General features: G+C 39.4%; 1 protein-coding gene across 4 annotated transcripts in view; it reads left to right on the top strand.

Moving 5' to 3' along the window:
* The window catches only part of FHOD3 (formin homology 2 domain containing 3), a 640,284-nt gene that overhangs the window by 330,400 nt on the left and 289,662 nt on the right, over positions 1–20,222 (top strand). For all 4 annotated transcript variants that reach the window (XM_019540836.1, XM_019540820.1, XM_019540847.1 and 1 more), the window contains exon 5: positions 14,432–14,537. In XM_019540836.1, coding sequence (XP_019396381.1) covers positions 14,432–14,537 — 106 coding nt within the window. The remainder of the gene's footprint in view (positions 1–14,431; positions 14,538–20,222) is intronic.

Below are 20,222 nucleotides of genomic sequence, written 5' to 3'. Positions count from 1 at the left end.
CTCAGGTCCCTTCCGACCCTACAAACTATGAACTATGAAGTGGAATGGAGGTGCAGTTCTGGGGCAGTCTGCCTGGCTGAGTGGCTGTTTCAGAGCCAAAGCTGAGCTAATTTATTTGTCCCCTGGTTGTCGTTCCAAGTGCTTGTCTGCCTCGAACCTACAACCCTAGAAGGCAGTGTTCTGCATGAGCCTGCCAAATGGGATGCTGCAGAGTCAGGTGGAGAGCTGAAAGGAAATGAAGGAGGTTCTCAATTGTACCACTGTGAAACCATGACTCCGTGAAATATTATGATTTTCACTTATCTGCAAATTCTTTGAAAATATATTTTACTTGGAATTTTTCCAACAAGATGACCTGTGCAACCCCTAATTTAGAGCTGGCAGACCTATGTACTAGTAAATGGTCATCACTTTTGCAGATTGGACCCTGATATCTCAACATGAACACCCAGAGTGACTTCTTGCTAAAAAGTTTGTTTTTAAGCAACTTGCCAAGCAAAAACAGAATCTGGCAGAAGACGGGCTCAACTCTTGTTCTCCAGGATGGTTTTGTTGTCCATCATGTTACCTACTGTTCACTTCTTTAATTCCCCTACTCCATCTTCCAACTTCAACAATAAAGAAAACAGGGCTCCCATAGACTCCTTTATATAATCCCTGATTCATCCCGAATTATTTGGTATATATGTTTTATATACTGAATGTGGCAGGTGGAAAAGCTAGTGATTATCAAGACTTTGTTATGGTCTTTAGGTCTAGGGGCTCAGATACAGGTTACAGAAGTTGTTTTAATACTGGTGATTTCCCTTGCAATGAATGAAAACAATGATTTATCCAAGAGCGTCCGTAGAATGTTTTGAGAAGAGGCAAAACATTTTAGTGAGGTATTAAAGCTCAAGAGCATTGGTGAAAAGGGGGTCCAGGAAGAGTGGTTGTTCCTCAAGGGAGCGATCCTATGGGCACAGAAGAAGACAATCCCATGTGCATAAAAGGGGGCAGAGGGGCCAAGAAGCCATCTTGGCTGAACAGGAAAATCCAAGAAAGCCTGAGGGCAAAGAAAGAGGGGTGCAAAGAATCTTGAGAGAGTTCAGAGGAAGGTCACTCGTATGGTCAGAGGTCTGCAGGCAAAGCCCTATGAGGAGAGTCTGAGGGACCTAAATCTCTTCAGTGTTTGCAAGAGAAGTCTAAGAGGTGATCTTGTGGCTGCCTATAAATTCATCAGGGGAGGGCAGCAGGGAATAGGAGATGCTCTATTTACTAGGGCACCCCCTGGAGTAACTAGGAGCAATGGCCACAGATTGATGGAGAGCGGATTTAGGTTGGACATTAGAAAGAACTTCTTCACAGTAAGGGTTGCCAGAATCTGGAATGGGCTTCCAAGGGAGGTGGTGCTCTCCCGTACCCTTGGGGAGTCTTCAAGAGGGGACTAGACAAGCACCTAGCTGGCATCATCTGACCCAGCACTTTTTCCTGCCTAGGTCAGGAGGTTGGATTCGATGACCTACTGAGGTCCCTTCCAACCCTAACATCTGTGAATCTATAAGAACTAACAAATAGAGGATGTAAGATGTTTTCCTCAACTTCTGTTAAAAAAGAGGAAATGTCTATTTTTAATGAAGAAAAATATGTAAATTAAAATAATTGTATAGAAAAGTTAAGCCCAAATAGAACTGGAAGATTTTATAGAAACATAATTTTAGTCATAGAAGTCTTTTTGATATTAGTATAGCTCTGTAAAGAGATTGAGAGAGGATCTTCAGCATAAAGTCTTCATTTCAGGATCTTTTTATCTTGTTGAATGTAGTAATAAATGATAGGCTGGGTTCATGAAAAGGATTTAGGAGCAGGGGAGTTATGTTTCTAAAATAATAATATTTATTATTCTTTTTCCTCTAAAAACGTTGTTGTTGTTTACAATCCACAAACAAAATCATGATTGGACTACTGTAATTATGATTTATTAGCTCCTTATTTTACAAGTATAGTTGTGTGGTAAGTAAAAGTAGTATTCAACAAGAGTAAGAATATGAGAATTTGGCTCTAAATTAATGGATGATTAATGTAGGTGTAGAAAATAAAATAATAGGTCTAATCTTGACGTACTTGATTTATGTACATATTGACTCTTCTGTGACTCCTAAGAAGCACTAATGGATTTCATTCATACCCCAGTGACAAAATGTCCACATATTTAAAGATGAGTAGAATCTGGCCTACTAGGTCATTTACCACATAGCAACAAGATGATTTACAACTATAATTTGAAATTGGAAGAAAAAGTATTCCATTTAAAATACTGGATTTTTTTAAAATTATGTGTGCACATGTGTGTGTATATGTATATATGTATGTACATATTATATATAGTTCTCTCCTTCTCTCTGAAAGACAGAAACAATGTATACAATGATACCTATGTTGCCTGGTATTAAAGGGATTTTTTTAATTTCCAAAACTACTATCAAAAAGAAAATATACATATAATTTAAGAACTAATAAACAAATATGTTTTAGAACCACCAAATTAAAAATGTATTTGGTGGTTAGACTGCTGTTTAATATGATACTAATTGCATTATTTCAAAATGTAAATACATCCGACAAAAAGAAAAGAAGAAAATTAAAACAGATACATTTTTTAAATCTCAGTGTGTCATTTCTCTAGGGAACCAGCAGCTTTTCCCATCCTCTTATGTGCTTTAATCTTATTAAAAGGGAATGGAGAAGGTACCTTTGTATGACATATTAATATGGAATAATCTTTTCCAATAAAAACTGGCCCGCTGCAATGCCATTCTGCAAATCTGGGAGATGCCATACTATCATGCTTTATATAAATACTTGATACAAATTTATGTTGTATTTATATAGATAATTATTTGATTATGTGATCGCAAAATGGGGCAACATAATAAATGGCGAGTTAAAAATCTGCTTTTGTATTTTTTCCTGGTGTCACAAGTTCATTAATCATATTACAATGGAGCTTTGTTTAAAATGTTAAAAAAAAAATAAGATATCGCAGACTCCTGAAAACATTAACTAGAAGGTGTTCAGAGGCACACAGCCTTATCAGTGAATGAAATAAAGTGTCACACACTTGAGCCTGGAAGGAGTCATCAATCATTGTTAGAAGAGTGGAAGGAGTATTCTCTGTTTGCTTCATTGATCTGAGGAAAGAGGTGTGTCAAAGAGACTACTCCTTCTACTCTTCTCAGAATGATTGATGACTTCTTAGGGACTGAAGTGTGTGACATTTGATTTAGGAGTCTCTGTCATGGCATGCAGCTCATACTGCCAGCTCTTCCTTTTAAGAACTAAAATACTTAGTAGGGCTCCTGATTCAACATGGCTTCCTAACCTCATAGACCAGAGTTTGTATATTCATCTTCAGCAAACTGGGAGAGGCAGGTTTCATTTTTCCATTCAGATGTTGCCGTTGACTTACAGGTTGTATCAGCCCAAGTTTTAGCTAAGTTTAAATCTAGTGTCTGTCTTATGGTTATCGACTGATAGTGATGCCTAGGAAGATCCACCAGATCTCACACTGTAAACATTTTTCAAATAAGTGGAGCACTTTCTTTCCAACTAATACAAAAACACTGGGGGTAGCACATACCCCCTACAAGCCACCGTTCCTTCTTTGTCTGATGTTTGTAAGTCTTGGAATTGAAACTGTGGCATAGGATGTCTATTTTTGTAGGCCATCTGCTGAGTTTATATTGCATCTTTTTGGACAGTAATGTGACTCTTTGAAATACTGTGTGGTTTGCTGTACCAGGAATGAGCATTCCTTACCAACCCATGTTTTAAGGGATTCTTTTTTTTTTTTAATGAAATTATTTTGTAGCAACTGTCAGTTTGACAGAAGGAAGAAGTAGGAGTTACAACATAAAGCCAATTGTCCATTCATTTTAGAATACAAGGAGTGGGTCCACTGAAATCAATAAAAAGCCTATTAATTTCAGTGGAGTTGTTCTACAAAAGGAATCAAGTATTGCTCTTAGCGTACATGTGTTATGGGAATTGTGGTGAACTGCATGTTTGATTTGGCTCACTTTACAATGGCGTATACACACACTTACCTGTTGTAAGAGCAGGTCACTGGAAAACTCCATTTGAGAAGCTGAAACACCTGGCTACAATGAATAGATGCTAATCTGTGATCAGTATTAGATATCTTGATTGCTTTCTTCCATTTTAAGAATTGCTGATTCAAGCCTGCGTTCTTTCCCAATGTTTTCATGACTTTTCCATGACATTCGTGAAAAAAAAATCACTACATTTGCCTCAATTGACAGCTATTAATGTATGGCTCCTTTTCAGAATATACAAATGAACAAGAATTGTATTTAGTTCTGCATTTAGTTGACAGAAGATAACTACAATGTTTTATATTTGCTTAAGTGGTATTTCTGTAATGCCATTCAAAAATAGCCCCTGAAACAAGAAACTGTTGTATGTATTCTATATTCTAAAGGGGGGAACAGATATAGGGGATTAATGGCTATAAATCAAATATTTAACTTTTCAGCAAATTTCAGTGCCCTCTCCCTTATGCTAAGATATACATAATCAGCCATAGTTTGGTTTAGCTGAAATGCTGTGACTTGGCAATAAAAGATCTGGTCTTTTTTTACTTTAATGTCAGAGTGTATCACTAGCTGGCATTAGAAATACTCTAAAGATGCTTGAAAACCTGAGAGAGAAAATTGTTGGCATTACATGTTTTATACCTAGCCAGATTGACTCATTGCAGTGACGTGCAAGGGGATTGATGCTATTGGGTAAGCTTTTTCTAAATGATTGCTAAGAATGTGGAACACAGCTCCCATTACAGCTGGCTTACCTCTTCTACAAATATAGCACCTGTTGACTTACAAAGGAAGACACTGGAGGTAAATTATGTAGATCAAAATTCTCTTTGTCTGCTGCAGCTTCATAGACAAATAAGAAAAAGGGAATGTCATATAAAAAGAAAGTGGCAATCATTAACGTGTCATGTTTTAATATTGTATATATTATAAGATGAGAAGGAAGGAGAGAAGTGAAGATAAATTAATAGACTTATGAAATAAGAAGAGATAGTAAATGGGTAGGAGGACATGGAATGCCAACACCAGTAGCGTGACGTATTGAGGCTTGCAGTAAGTTATGAGCAGCTGGTCACTTATCAGCAGGGAGAGAATGTCAGCATGGGCCTAGAAATATTCTGTCTCTCAACCTACTACTTCTATCTCCATGCCAGTGCCCTTCAGAACCTGACTGAAGTTTAGGCTTGAAGTCTGGTTGTTTTAGCCTTGGTCTTCCTGTAGGGCGAGCTGCTGTGATGGGTCCTATGCGCTGGCAGGCCAGGCAGCCACAGGGGCTAGGGACAGACATTACACATAACCCAGTTTAAGTGATCAGAAATTGGTTTAAACGTGTAACAGAACACATAAGCACACATCAGTGCACATAAACCAGTTTCAGAATGGCTGAATCCAGTTTGAGATAAACTTGGTTGAATATAGTATTGGACTTAACTGGTTTGGCTTAAACTGTTTTTTGCAATGTCTGTCCTAGACACCTTCCTAGTTTAACTTAAACCAGTCCCCCAGCATCCCAGTTTGCTCTCTGTGCTGGGCTCTCTGCTCCAGCCAAGCAAGGCTGGCCCTGAACCTCTACTCCCCAGCTGAAGCAGGGATAGGCAGGGGTCCAGCCAGAGAAGGGTTTCATTTCCCTCTCTCTGGCCCATCAGCAGGGGTCTGCTGGGCACTCTCCCCTCGCTGCTGCAGCAGCGGGCCTCCATAGTCCCTGAAACGGAGAGGGACTATGGAAGGTTATTTTCCCCTCTACCCCAGGGGACCACAGCTGGGTCTGCCCACCACAACCCCCATGCCTTGCTGTCACTGCTTCCCTGAAGCTGAAAGCATGCTCTGGCACTCCCTGGTGCCTGGCCTGAGTGACTACAGGCATGTACCCACAGCTCCTCAGTCCAGAGGGAATGTCTGTGCTGTTACAAACTAGTTCAATCTACACAGGTTAGATTAACCTGCAAAGATTTAATCAATTCAGGCTCCAGCTTTTTGCATGTCTGTCCCTATCCAGGGTAAGCAGGGCTGTGTCTGCACAGCCTTCACTTGCCTTCTTGCCACCAATGCCTACCTCCTAGAACGTTAAAGAATTCTCAGTAGAAGTATTTGTTCTCAGTGATGTGGCTCAAAAAGCTACCCAAAACAAAATAAACCAAACACTGATTGCTTAAGTAAACAGCATGGAGTATTTCTGGAATAGCACTTAAATATTTTTAATTACACAAATAATTTTACAATCCAAAGACTGTATCTGCAATTTAAAGCAAGCATAAATAACTATAAATTATAAATTGGTGGTCAATATGTATACTCCTTCAGTCATGTCCTGATCAGACTTTGCTCATTTAGACAGCCAAAATGTGATTTTCTAATTATTATTAGCTTGTAACAATCGTAATCTAAAAAAAATGCAGCCTGGCACATATCTGTTTAAAAAAAGAAAGAGGGCTCAGAAATTAGCTGGAATTTCTATCTATAACATGTGATACATAGTAGAGCACAATATATATTTCTCTACTTCTTTACTGCTGTGGCAAAGTTGATGGGAGTAATTGTTTTGTTATCAAATTTAGCAGGTTTAATACAAAGTGCTTTGGGACCACATATGACCCTTTACAAAGAATCTGCCTGTGCAGACAGTTCTGTCATATATCTTAAAGGTTCATGGGCACCATTCTTATCTGTACAGTTGAGAGGTAGGCCAAGGAAGTTATTGCCAATTCCCTAATGTCCTTGGCTTAAATCAGAGCAGCATAGAGGTTGTTCTAAACTGTGCTGTTTGTCTATGTACTCAAAGGAGGTCTTCCCCAGCATTTTGGTCATATCTCCTCCTTTGGCTTTCCAAACAGGAGGTCATACAAGAGTCACCAGTGCCAGTTCTATAGCACTGGAGTTCCCCAAAGCCAGAAGTCGCCAGAATGGGAGATCCATATGCTTTCTGCTCCCTTTGTGCCACCAAAAGTGGAAAAGGGAGGCAAAACGGAGCAGAAAATTTGGCCCTATATTATTAGACTAGATCCTGCCAATGTGTCTTTATTTGTATGCTGCTACAGGAGTCTTTTCCCAATAAAATGGACAGTGATACCTTGTTTTGCTTCAGTATTTCAGTTCTCACATTGAAAATGACAAGAGGCTAGGTACCAAATATTCCTTACTTATCTCTGTGAAGAAAATGTTATTCTTGTAAAAGCCTTAATTTATACTATTTTGTGTACTGTGCTTTCTGGGTTGTGTTTTTCCCCTTCTGTCCTCTCAGAACTGACATTCCATAATAAGAAATTCATAACCCTCAACACTTAATTATCCTAAATCTAGCACAATTTCCTGATCATAGCATGCCTTTGCAGGGCAGGTAGCAAGGAAAACCCTTTTTTTTTTTTACCTAGATGCTGATAAATTTTGACCTAAGTGTAACTCATGGAGCACAGACATGTGATCTCAGGAAGACCTTTAGGAGGTAACCTTTCAGAGTAGAATCACACTTGGAGAGGCCCATCTATGATTTTTAACTACTCAATATATATATATTGGGCTAGTGCCAACATCCCTCTGCTGGTCATCTTTTGGCCATCTGTCCCTGACTGCAGTTTACCACCATGAAGGAAAGTCTAGACAACAGGATTTTATGCTGGGATTTCTCACAGGCTTCAGTGAACAGCCTACCTAATCCAGCAGATGTCTGATGGGCACCTACAAAACTAGTTCTGATTAACAAGTAAAGTGATTATTTTGCACCTTCCCTCAAAAATGGCAGTTGCTGGAGAGTACTGCCTGAAGGCCATTGCTTCGGTATATTGATGCATCACAGAAGGTTTGCAGTAAACATTTTTGCACTGACCTACGTCAGTGAGTCTCTCTCTTGTCCCCAGATTGTATCAGGTCATATCATGTAACATTGTAGGAGGAATGTTAAGACAATGTGATATTTTGTTAAGGAATAGTGGGGATGTGTATGACATTCAAACATAAATGAAGGAATTGAAAATTTTCATCCTGTAAAAAAGAGAGGGGGAAGGAAGATTAAAAATCTTAATCCTGATCTGTGTTTTACAGTCATATTCAGGCATTGCACACAGTCACAGGAAGGGAAAAGCATGGATCTCTTCCCACAGAGATCACATCAGCAGTTCTCTCATCAGATGTGCTTTCATCAGCAGAAAGCACATCACATCAGAAATCCATCAGCAGTTAAGGTTTGGGCTACAAATAGAGGTCTGTCCTTTAAAAACTAGTCAAAACTCTGCCCCTGTCGTCCCACTCTAGTTAGTGGTAGGCAAGGAGGTTGCTATCTTTTCTTTCAAATACTGACCACCACACAGATGCCCATGCCTCTGTCACTTCCAGAATAAATGGTTGCAATATATTCTAGTTGAGTGCTGCCTCCTTATTTAATGTCACATGAAGTACAGGCTGACTGCCCTATGGTTCCTAGTTTACATAATCCAGCCTTATGCAAATGATGAGACGCGTAACTTTGTAATACAATGAGATAAAATGCTTATAAATATAGAAATCTTTAAGATGATAATAGGATTATGGAAGATACCCCAACATAAAGAAAAGTATGAAAATCAGTTTCAGTCAGGACAACTCTCAGACAATCATCTTGTAAACTCCCATAAGAAAGAAGCATCTAGTACACTGCTGTTAGCGATGTAAAGAAAAACTATGTATGTATGTACAGATTTGAATATGTATAGTATATAACTAAGTCTGTGTCCCCAAATACTCAGAATACTGCTCTTGGTGCTTACTAAAGCCACTTTAAAAATTTACTATTTTAAAAGCATTTTATTTTTCTGGGAGATAGTTTCAAAGAAAAAAATCTACCCTTGAATCTAGACCTTTTCTAGGCTGAAATAAAATTATAGTTTTTTAAAAACATAGAAATACCAGGCTTTGGAAAGGTTTAAGTGTAACAGCTTGTAAATATTTGTATTTTGCATTTTGCCGGCCACTGACTTACTAAGCAAAGTTTTAAACTTGTCAGTTTAAATATATGCAAGGTTCTATTTCATAGCTTATTAGAAGTAATGTTTTATTAAGCAAAGTACATACATTTCTTTTCCTGCCCCCTTTCCCTCCCCCTTCCAAATGCCTCCTTCTTCTAGGGCTTATCTTTCCCAAACTCCTTAATGGGTATTTAAAATCCATTTATCTGACAAGGTCACCAGTATCTTTTCATAAAGTCCCTAAGTAGTTGGTCTCTGTGTCACAGCACTATCTTTATGGTGGTAGGAGCTTTAAGAGTGGTTTTATAGAGATTTGACTGCTTTTCTCATCAGTACTTTAATGCCTACTAATTAAGGGGTCATAAATCTTGCAATATTACTGGAAAACTCCATTTCCTTACCACAAAGCAACCTCCCCTTCCCCCTGTTAGCTGTTATCACACACATGCTGCAGCTACTTGCACACATCATTGTCATGCTTTGGTGGGACTCTATAATCTGTACAATGAGTGTTCTTTTTCAGGAAACCCTGAACCAATTACCAGTGTTAGAATAGCCTTTATTCTTTAGGTCACCAAACTTGGCAAGCCAGTAAGTTAATGGGTCTGAGAAGATTACCCTAGTACAGAAATGATGTAAACATTCTCCTTTCCATTTAGGATATGTGGATTTGGATTCCTTTCATCTTTCTTTTCACATTCCAGATGTTTGCTTATTTCCTCACATCATATACACATGATGAAACAGATAATGTACAGAGTGCAAATTTATGTCTCGGGTATGATGTGTTTATACTCTGCTTCATTGCACCATCTTTCTTCCTTTTATTGGATAAAGGAGTACCTTAAAAGCCTCTGTTAAAAAAAAATCAAGCGTGTTTATTCAGTGCCTTTCAAAGTAGTCAAGTTAAAGTTTCCTCATCCCCTTCATTTCCTCTGCAGTTCTAATGTTTTGTATCTCACTTCAGTCAAGGTGAATCTACAATGTAGTCATTTATGAATGCAGCTCTTTAGATAATGTTTGGAGGGAAGGGGGACACTTTCTTAATTGGATTTTACAGGGGCTTCTTTTAAGAAAAAGCATGCCAAACTATGTTGAAAATGAAAGATTTGTATAGTTTTGCTGTTCTACCATAGCACTGTTTACAAACAATCATGAAACAACAAGTGTGTGTCCACTCTGTTAAAGATTTAGAGTGGGAATAGTAAGTGTAGGAGTAGTATTTAATTGTCCAGCTGCCACTGAAAGCCAATAGGAGATAGGCTACTAAATGCCTTTTGGGCTACTGAAACTCTTCTCTTCACTTTTGGGGGGCCTGAACTTGGGTTTAATGAATTCACAGGAGGAATCCCACTGTTTTCAGTACTTTTTGTATCAGATGTTTTGGCATCTCTTGTGTCCTAGCTCTTCCAAAAAAAAAAGGGTATTTTAGGTCTTTTAATTATAAAGACAGTCTAGAGACAGTGCATCACAGTTATTCTATTTTTTCAATATTTCCAGTTGTGCTCGTCTGTTCATCCAGAATGAATTTTCTGTCAACCCAAAGTTACTGAAAAATCATACTGTTTAAGAAAACCTCACTCTAATCAATATTTCTATAAAGGTGTACACAAAATAATGTTTTAAGCAAAATCTATTGATTAATGGAAAAAACAATTACTAGCCAATTTTACTGACTCCAGTTGTAATTCTGGTTAGCAGTAAAAACTGGTTACTCTGTTCTTTGTATCTATGAGGTCTTTCTTGCATTAAATTATAGATCCAAGAAATTGCCATTAAAAAGTCAATTTTTACAAAGAGTTGTTATAAAGTAGCACTTCATATCCTAAGTATTAGCATCATCCTGCCCTGTAAGGAGAATGTTATCTTCAAGATATCTTTGTAACATACCTTGTAGGACAAGTAAGATGATTGTTTTAAAAATTTGGTAGCGTTAGTTTCATAGTCACCTTTCATAAATTATATAAAGCAAAGTTAATAGCACTAAATCAACACCTACTGATAAATTGGGCTGCTTTTATTTCACTACCCAGATGTGGATTTATGTCATTGGAATACATTGTATCTTGTGTCCTTTTTTTCAGACGATATAAAAGTACATGGATTATGGCAGATTTATTTTGGTAGTGTAACAGCTGGTATAAAATTTTAGGCGGGCTTTTTTTGGAAATTTGTCCTGGGATGCAGATTTTAGCATTGCCTGTTGTGGCAGGAGTATCTCACTAGAGCCTTTCTGTTGGTGGCTCCGCCTTCCTGTCTTGGCCTAACCGCCTGCTTACTTTCCTGCCACGCCTTGATCTTAATTGATTGAGTGACGTAATTAGCGGGAGGCTGCCCACTTCATATGCCCAGTGTCAGGAGCGTTATCTGTGGCTCCTTTTCCTCCCCTACACTGCAGCCCAAGCCTCGCAGATGGTACCTGACATGGTTTGCCCTATGTCTTGGCCCTCTTCTTTACTTCTGGGGCTCCCCAATGCCCCCCCCAAACGCTACACCCTCTATGGCGCCAGGGTCCCCACGCTACTGTGGCACTCCTATGAGGCCTCCTCCAACCCCTAATAGCCTCACCCGGTCCTCCGGTAAAACAGTAAACACAAAGGCCCTGGACTATAACATAAAACTAAATCGTCCAGTCAAAACCACGTCCTACTGGGAAAATACTCCAACTCATAGCCACAACCAGGGGATGCTCACGCAGTCTAGCTTCTCCTTTCTCTCTGCACTGGCCAAGCTCCCCTCCTCCTTGGCCACCGGAGAGGAACAGCTCTCCTGGCCTCACGCTTGGCCTTAAGAAGGGGCCAAGCCCTGCCCCTTCCTGTCAGCTGATTCCTTGGTTCCCGTAGCAACCAGCACCTGTACTGCCCTGGTGACTGGCAGTTGAGCCTCCCCCTTCTCACCACTAGGGGCCTCTCCTGAGCCATTTCTGCTTTTAGGTGCAGGGCACCCAAGTGCTCTGCAACACCTGTTTAAAACACTGATGTGAAACATTTGATGTAGAATTAACAAGCTCAGGCTTCTTAGGCTAAGTTTCGAATGGCTTCCAAAGGCCCATGACACTGGCTGGGAATTGACAGGCTCTCGCACGCTTTATCCTTGTGCTCCCAAAAACATCTGGAGGTTCTTCCTTTTTAAGGGTCTGGCCATAGCTATAGAAGTCCTGGTGCATGGCCTTTGTGTCAGGCAAAGATTTCCCCATGCTTGGGAAATCCTCAGTCACTCTGTTCAGACAATTTTGAGTCCTCTTTTCATTTCTGGAATGGCACAAGGAGAGTTTAATGTGAACCAATATCTCATCTGGCCCAAAAAGTGTGTTGAGGTTCTTGTATATATAGGCCTTGATCCACTGAGGCAAATTACATTTTCCACAAGCTGAAAAGTTGCCTCTGAATGTGCTTCTTTAAACTCCGACCTTCAGCATTGTGCAACAGAAGTCAGACTATAGTAAAAGTGTTCAGTATACACACAGTGGTACAGTTTTGTGGCTGGTCCTCACCGTCCTAGTACTATGCAACACTAAACGTAATGCCACAGTGCTACAATTATACTTTATAAAGATAGAATATCATTCATATATTAAAGAAAAGAATACTTGTATGTCCTCTTTCATAAGTCTGGTGCTTATAGCTATAGTTTAATAGTTGAAATTAAGAACCAAATGTAATGGTCTCTGTAGTTTCTGAAATTTAAAATAACACATTTTTCTTACTACAGCTTTTACTGTTTAAGGAAAAAATAAAATACAGTTGTAAGCCGCAGAAAAGTAGAATTTGAAGCCAAAGACATTTTCAATCCATTATTTATTTTACCAAGCCTTTATGGAACGAACTGGGGGATGAGGGTCTGTCTTTTGTTTGCTTCCCCTTTTTATCCTTTTCAATAGGATAAATAATTCTTATCATGTAGTAAAATGTCTTGTTTGATATCTTTCACTTCTTCCTGCACTGCTTAATAACAGTTTTTTCCTATTGTTTCCAGCTGCCTCAAGAATAACCATTGTATACATTTTCTCCAAAATATCTTTTCAGCTTGTAGATATTCTACTTACAATGAACATTTAAAATGTATAGAAGTCTGCAGTCTAGTGCAGTGGTTCATAAACCTTTTAGACTCAAGGCACCCCATATTATATGCCAGGCACACACTGGAAAATGCCAGTTCTTACCTTTCATCCTTTTCGACTACAGACAAAATAATAGAGCAACTGTTTTGTTGCAAAACACTCGCAAAGACCACAACAGATCAGAATGCTTATGGATTCCTATTTGAAATCTCTGGGTTTATTTTGTGAATTGTGTAGCTGTTTGCCCACCTAGGAGTGCTAATTTTGAATCACACCCTTAAAATGATCTCATGGATGAGAATCACTGCTCTAGCAAATGTAGAAAATTCAGACTCCTGTAAGTGCCTTGTCAATATAAAAGACACTTCTAAATCTTAGATGGCTTTGCCATTTTTTTAATTAACGTGGACAGTCAATGATGCAACAAATCAGTCCAGACAAAACTACATATCTATTTTGATTTTAGATTTTGGACTGTTTCCCTGAAGGCAACCACATTTGTAAAGATAATGATTGCTATCAGTCATCTGTTACTTTGTGAAAACATATATGAGTATTTCTAATAAATAAATTAATAACCATTGGTAGGTTACGCACCATTGGGCAATACTCATTTGTCATTCATTGAGAAGCAAGGTTCTCATAACAGTTTTACATTTAGTAATGCTCTGCCAGGTAATTGATCTAGTGGTACTCAATTAAGTGTGTAACAGCTTTGGGTATATTTAGGTAAGTAAACTAAAAATTGTCACCGTCTCTTATGTTGTCTATTAAATTCCACATGACTTTTCTATGATGATGTAGGAAAAAAACAGCTACCCCATTGTTAAATTTAAACTTTTAATTTCCCAGTGAAAGGCTAATGAATTCTACAAATATTGTGATATGAGTTTTATGGCACCCAGTGTATGAACTTCAGCTGAAAACATGCCAAGACTTAGGTGGTATATTCTATCTGATATTGCTACAGGGACTTTTGGGATCACAAATGGAGGTCTGTTTATGAGTTTTGATGAGATTGTAGTGTTATGTAGTATGTCTGCAGGCCATTAGAAAGGAAACAAATAACCAAAATTAGAGAGCCATTGTCATAAAATCTCAATCTTCCTTAGTTGGCTCAAAAGTGAATAGCTGCTTTCCCCTGATTTGGAGGAACACATTTCATTCTGATTAAAATGTCCTGTGTGATTCTGTATGGAGTATGCTTGCTTAATTCATTTGAAAGAAAGTAAAAGCTTCAGATCGCACATTTTTCCTTATATTTCTATGACATAGTTTATTTTCTCGTCTTTAAGTTATAATGTTGTATCTCCTTTTCTCCCCCCCTTTTCCTCTTCTGGCAGGATGACAAGGATTTGGTTCATGAGTTTGTTGTGGCTGAGGGCTTGACTTGCTTGATAAAAGTGGGAGCTGAGGCTGACCAGAACTACCAAAACTACATCCTGAGAGGTATAGTAAATACAAAAACTGTTTTTTGCTTCACTCAGTGTCACTGGCAGATCTGCTCTGACTTAACTATAATATGCATTCAGGCTCCTAAAGTTTAGGCATTTATAATGGTCTCCCAGTTAATTGCAAGGGTTTTTTGTGTGTGTGTGTATGTTTGAAGGGGGGTTATTTTAAAGCAGTTGAACATTTTCTATGCACAATGTACTACCAGGAACTTTAAAAAAAGAATGGCCATTTGTCACTGCCTGGAGGAGCTAAAGTGTTTAAATGTTCTCTCCCTTCTTTAACTTTTTCCTATTGTCCTATTGACTACTTCAATGTTTTATAATGATTTGAAAAAGCTTCAGTTATAACCGTGCATCAGACCACAGCAAAATGGAGCAGAACAATATTATTCTTCCTGGGAGTTTGATTGTTAGCGTGGTCTTGAAATAGGTAGATATTGCTGTTGATCGGCCCTTGTCTCTGGGATTTGGTTAAATGGAAAGTCTGCTGCACAGTTTGTTCAAGTAAGCAGGTAATTAGATGTATAAATTCTGTCCTTTGCATTTGCAAAACTGTAAGTGCAAGCCATTGCTGCCAAGAGTTTAAAAATTTAGCCTGTTGAGTCTAGAAAACTTGGGCTTATTTGCTTTGTCATTTCCCCTATCTTGCCCCCAAAAACAGAAAGCTCATGTTGAAAATACTGGCTATTGCTCTGGATTGGTTTTGCTCCATTTGTAGTCCCTGACGAAGGCTATTGGACAAGGACAGCTATTCCTTTCTTCCTACACAGGAGTAGAGGGTGACTAGGAAAACATTTCTTTCACAAGATCTCTACAATGGGAATACTTCCAGCAACATTTCCTCTTAGAGAAAACAAGGAACAGTCATGAGCAGGGAGCCTGGTTTGCCCTGATAAAAAAAAAAAAAAACATCGTGAATTCTCTGATAAAACCCCCAAATTCCATGATTAAAGTGAAAGGCCCTGCACTCCTCACCACAACATCCCTAGCCCTGCTTGTGCCCCTCGTTCCCTACCCACAGCCCTGCTGGTGCCCCTCACACTTGCCCACAGCCCCCTACCAACCCCAGCCCTGCCAGAGGGGGCCCCCAGCTGCCAGGGTCCACAGCCCTCTGCCCCCGGCAGGAGGCAGTGGCTGCTGCAATGGAACAGAGCGCAGCCCAACCCCCACCTACCTACTGCCGGCTCGGGGGGGGGGGCAGCTCCCTGCTGCTGCACATACCCCCAGGGGGCAGGAAGGACCCAGACCCCCCAGATTTGTGGGAGGTGGGGATGGCCTTCTCATTGCAGGCTTAGGCTCCTGTCCTGCTGCCTCCACTGGGGCCTTTGCAGCCCAGCAGGTGCAACCTGGTGCTGCAGGGCACAGAGGGGCCATGCAGGGATCTCCTTGCCACTGTGAGCTCCGTGCTGCCCTGGTGATGTCTCCCCTGTGCGCCCGCTGCTGTTGCGCGGATAAGAGTCGCATTGCCAGGGTAGCATGGAGCTTGCAGCGGCAAGGAGATCCCCGTGCAGCCCTGCTGTTCCCTGCAATGCTGGGTCACACCCACTGGGCTGTGGAGGACCTGGGGGAGGGCAGCAGGGCAGGAGTCTGAGCCCGCCATGGGCAGCCTGTACCCACCCCTGCCTCGCACCAAATCTGGGGGCCTGGATCTCCCCTTCCCCCTGGGAGTGCACGCAACCGGCCCCTCCCCCATACCCTGATGATCCACCCAGAGCTCTGTCCTTCTCCTCACTGGGACCCTGCATCTGTGCATTGTGGCCTCAGCCTCAAACCGCATGCACTGCTTGGCTGGGCAGCAGTGCCAGCGCCAGCCCTGCCCAACTCCCTCTCTCCCTATCTCTGCCCGCCACCACTTACCTGTGGGAGCTGCTCTCCAGGCTGCCTGGTGGCCATGTACATATAGATTCACATGAGACTCCCTTCCTAACCACCTTCCTTCCACTCCCTCCCAGGCCGTTGCTGTCTGGAGCTCTTTGCCAAATTGCAAAATCGTGTAAAATGAGAAATCTGCATTTTCTTCTGCTAAAGGGTAAAATCTGTGGTTTTCTCCATTTTTCCATGGGAAACAGAAAACCTGGATGCCTGCTCATGAGCACCTCATTCTTGGTGAATGCACCATTTAAATGCTCTCAGATTGCTGTTCATAGGAGTCTTTTAAAGCATCAGCCTGGTGCTTTGGCATACCTAGAGACCACACTATCCTTCATTGGAGAAGAAAAAGACATCTGCATATACAAACATTGCAGAAGTACCAGGAACTCTTCATCTGCAATTATTTAAGGCATTATATTTGAGTTGAAAGTGACTTTTACTTAAAGTAAGAATGATGTTGTAGCTGGCATGGTTCAGAAATGATGTGAGACACAAGTATTTCTTTAGGTGGTATCTTTTATTGGACCAACTATGTCTTTGGCATAAAGTTAGACAAGTGTTTGAATGCAATACATTCTTCCTCAGGTTTCAGATTACAGGGAGCTAGGCACAGGAAAAGGAAGGGGATGAGAGAAAAGTACTTGCAGAAGAAACCATTATAGATCAGGGATGCTAATATTCTTTTTGAGATAAAACAGGAAGAAATATTGTCCTATTTCTGTACCAGAAACAGCACAATATTAGTATTGAGGTTAAGTTCTATATATTTAGGTAATACACTATAAACTGCAGTGAAGTTAGACAAGTGCACAGAAAATTGACACATGAACATGAAATAGGATCTTCTCTTTATAGCTGTGGGAAGTTCTTCAGAAATAATTAGCACTAACTTCAATAGGAGAATTGGAAAAGGAAATAAAAAAATACCTAAAGTCTAGATTAGATCTCAGAAAGAATGCTTAATTAAAACATGTTTGAGGTACACTAAAATGTTTAATTTCTTCATGTGCAGCTTTGTATGTCACGCTGTATGTATTTTTCCATGGACCTCAATGGACTCTGGACCAGCCACTTGATATTGGTATTCACAGCCTGTGTATTTGAAGCTTGCCTTTCAGTGATTGTGCCAAGAAAATTAATGAACCTGTTCCCTCCTTATCCACAAGGGATCAATTAGTCATGAAAAATAATGCCAAGGTGTATATAGTGTAGATAAAAATATAAGGTATTTATTAGGGCTAGGTGCCATATAAGTCATGTCTTAGACTTGATATTAGTTGATTTTAATACTTTGCTGAGCCATCAAGCTGCTGTTTCTTTCTGGGTATCCTAGTATTATTAGATCTAGTAAGAAAGAATTAACTGTACAGCTTTTAGCATTTTCCCATGTCTCTGTTTTCTTTAGAAATTGAATTTAAGTCCTGATTGACTTTCAGGATGTCTAGAGTTCATTATTACTCCAAGCCTTTGTCAGCTGTTTTTCGGTTTCAGGAACCAGTGTGTGCTTTCTGAACAGGGCAGTATGTGTAGTGAGATAAAAAGAGGGTTGGAACTACAATGTAGTCAACCCTATCCAGCTAATGAGGAGGCTGATGAGAAGAAACATTGAAGTGTATATCATGTAAGAATAACATATTTCTGACTTCTTATTTTTGGATAGCTGCAGTAAATGATATAAAGCTTTTTTTTTTCTTCTCCACAGTAACTATGTATAAATCTAATATGGTATAAATCTAATAAGTATTTTTTTTTAAATACAGCTCTGAAGTGCTGGTTGTGTGTAGTTATTTAGAGTTTTTTAAATTGTGTTATGAGCAGAATTCAAGAAGCTGAGCCAGGTTTGTGTGATTTGAACACACTCGGCAGTTACAGAAATATGACAACAAAGTGATGCCAACGTGTCCTTGTCTCCATTAGCCCAAGTGAAGTATACTTTACTACATTTCATGATCCACAAAAGGATACGATTCCACATAGATTACATAGCCTAAATATATTGTCCTGTAGATTTAACCAAATATACCCTAATTTGTCTTTAATGTCCCTACACATTGTGAAAGGTTGCTAGGTACTGCTGTATCACCTAACTTTTCCACGTTGAAGCATGCGACCTTAACCTATTTATTTTTGAAGAAATAGCATTAGTGTTATTTCTAAGAGATTTATATAGACTTGAACACCATCATCCATATTAAGAGTTAGTTTGCCAAAAGTAAGTGTTAGCAGGGTTGTGTTCAATAATCATACTAATATTATAAGGTTAATGCCAGTATTTGCTTTCAGAAGCCAAAATGTTTTCATAAAGACAAAGACAGTTTTTGTTTTGTTCCTCCACTTTCCCCAGAAGTCTTATTTGTTGCTTTTCTCTGAAGCTCCCTGCTTATGAACATAGATTTACTTATTGACTTTCAAGATAGAAAATTCTGCCAAAAGAGTGAATAAGTGTGAGTCACAAGTTTCAGTTTTTTTAATTGTCAGACAAATGAGAGATAAATGTGCTCTTAATGTCTGTAGAATAGAAATGAACCAAAGACAACTGTTGTAAAGTGTTACCTTGCTATATCTCTCCTAGTTCACTTAGGAAGCATCACTGTCTGCAAATATTACTTGGAAATTAGGTTTTGTTCTGTTCATTTTTGTCTGCCCCATTGTCAGAAGAGGGAGCAATACAACACAGGACCCTGCCTCATCTTCTGGAGGCCCTGAAACAATAGTAGTTAATGCCTTTTCCTTTAATTTATTTTTGATCTTGTTGGATATTTAGAAAACAGTGGTTATTTCTCCTTATTTAATAGCCATTTTGTCTGCATTTCCTTGACAGCGTTCCTTTAAATGAACTGTAAATAGATGTTCAGGAACAGAGAGATTAATTTTAACCCACATATACTTGATGAAATAAACAGAAAGCTACAGTGGGCTCCAAATGCCATTTGTGTGACAGGTATTATAGAGCTGAAATATGCTCAGAAGTAAGTGACATAAACATTGGCTGAAGACAGGGCAAGATGGCACCTTAGAGACTGGTTTAGAGAGGCCCTCTTCCTCTGTCCTTTGTATTTAAATTCCCTTCTATTTAGAACCTCTGCTTTCTGCAAACCCATTCATAGCATGTGAAGAAGTAAGCTGTTGTCTATGAAAGTGCATGCCTCTTTAAAGTAGTCTTTAAGGTCATACCCAGCCTTGCCTTCTTCCTCATTTTATACTAACATGGCTAACTACCTTTCTCTGACATAAGTACAGAGCAGGTCAAAAGTCTCCTTAAGTCTCCTGAAAGCTTGCTTAATTTTTTTCCCCAACTATTTAAGTTGGTCTAATAAAAGATACCAGATTCACCCAAAGAACATTGTCTCCTTAAGTCTCCAAAAGTCTCCAGTTGGACAATCACTAATAAAGGATGTTTCCCTGGTCTCTACTGAATGCCCCTAGTACATCAACTGTACTGATGAATTTGCAAGGTAGATCCAAACCCAATGTTGTTCCTGCAAAATGTTAATGAAGGACAGCAACAGCAAAGCAAGTGATGTGATAGAGAAATCAGCAATTAATAGGGTTATTTAATTCTGTGAAAAGATAAGTCATCCTAGCCATGGTTTCCCTGGCATTTAAACTTCCAGACTGAAGCTGACCCTTTTTTGGTCTTTTTATGTAAAACTCCTTTTCCTACAGCATTGCAATGGCTTCTTTTTAACAACAAGGAAATAGAGGGAAATATCCATCCTTTATATGGATTAATTGTGCTTTACCCTTCAGTTTTTGGTGTGTTTTGTATTTCCTTGTGGATAATCTTTCTTTTTGTTCTGAAGTACTA

Source organism: Crocodylus porosus, unplaced genomic scaffold (genome assembly GCF_001723895.1).
Source record: "Crocodylus porosus isolate Cpor-Errol unplaced genomic scaffold, CroPor_comp1, whole genome shotgun sequence".
NCBI lineage: Eukaryota > Metazoa > Chordata > Crocodylia > Crocodylidae > Crocodylus > Crocodylus porosus.
This window is presented reverse-complemented; position numbering and strand designations above follow the sequence as displayed.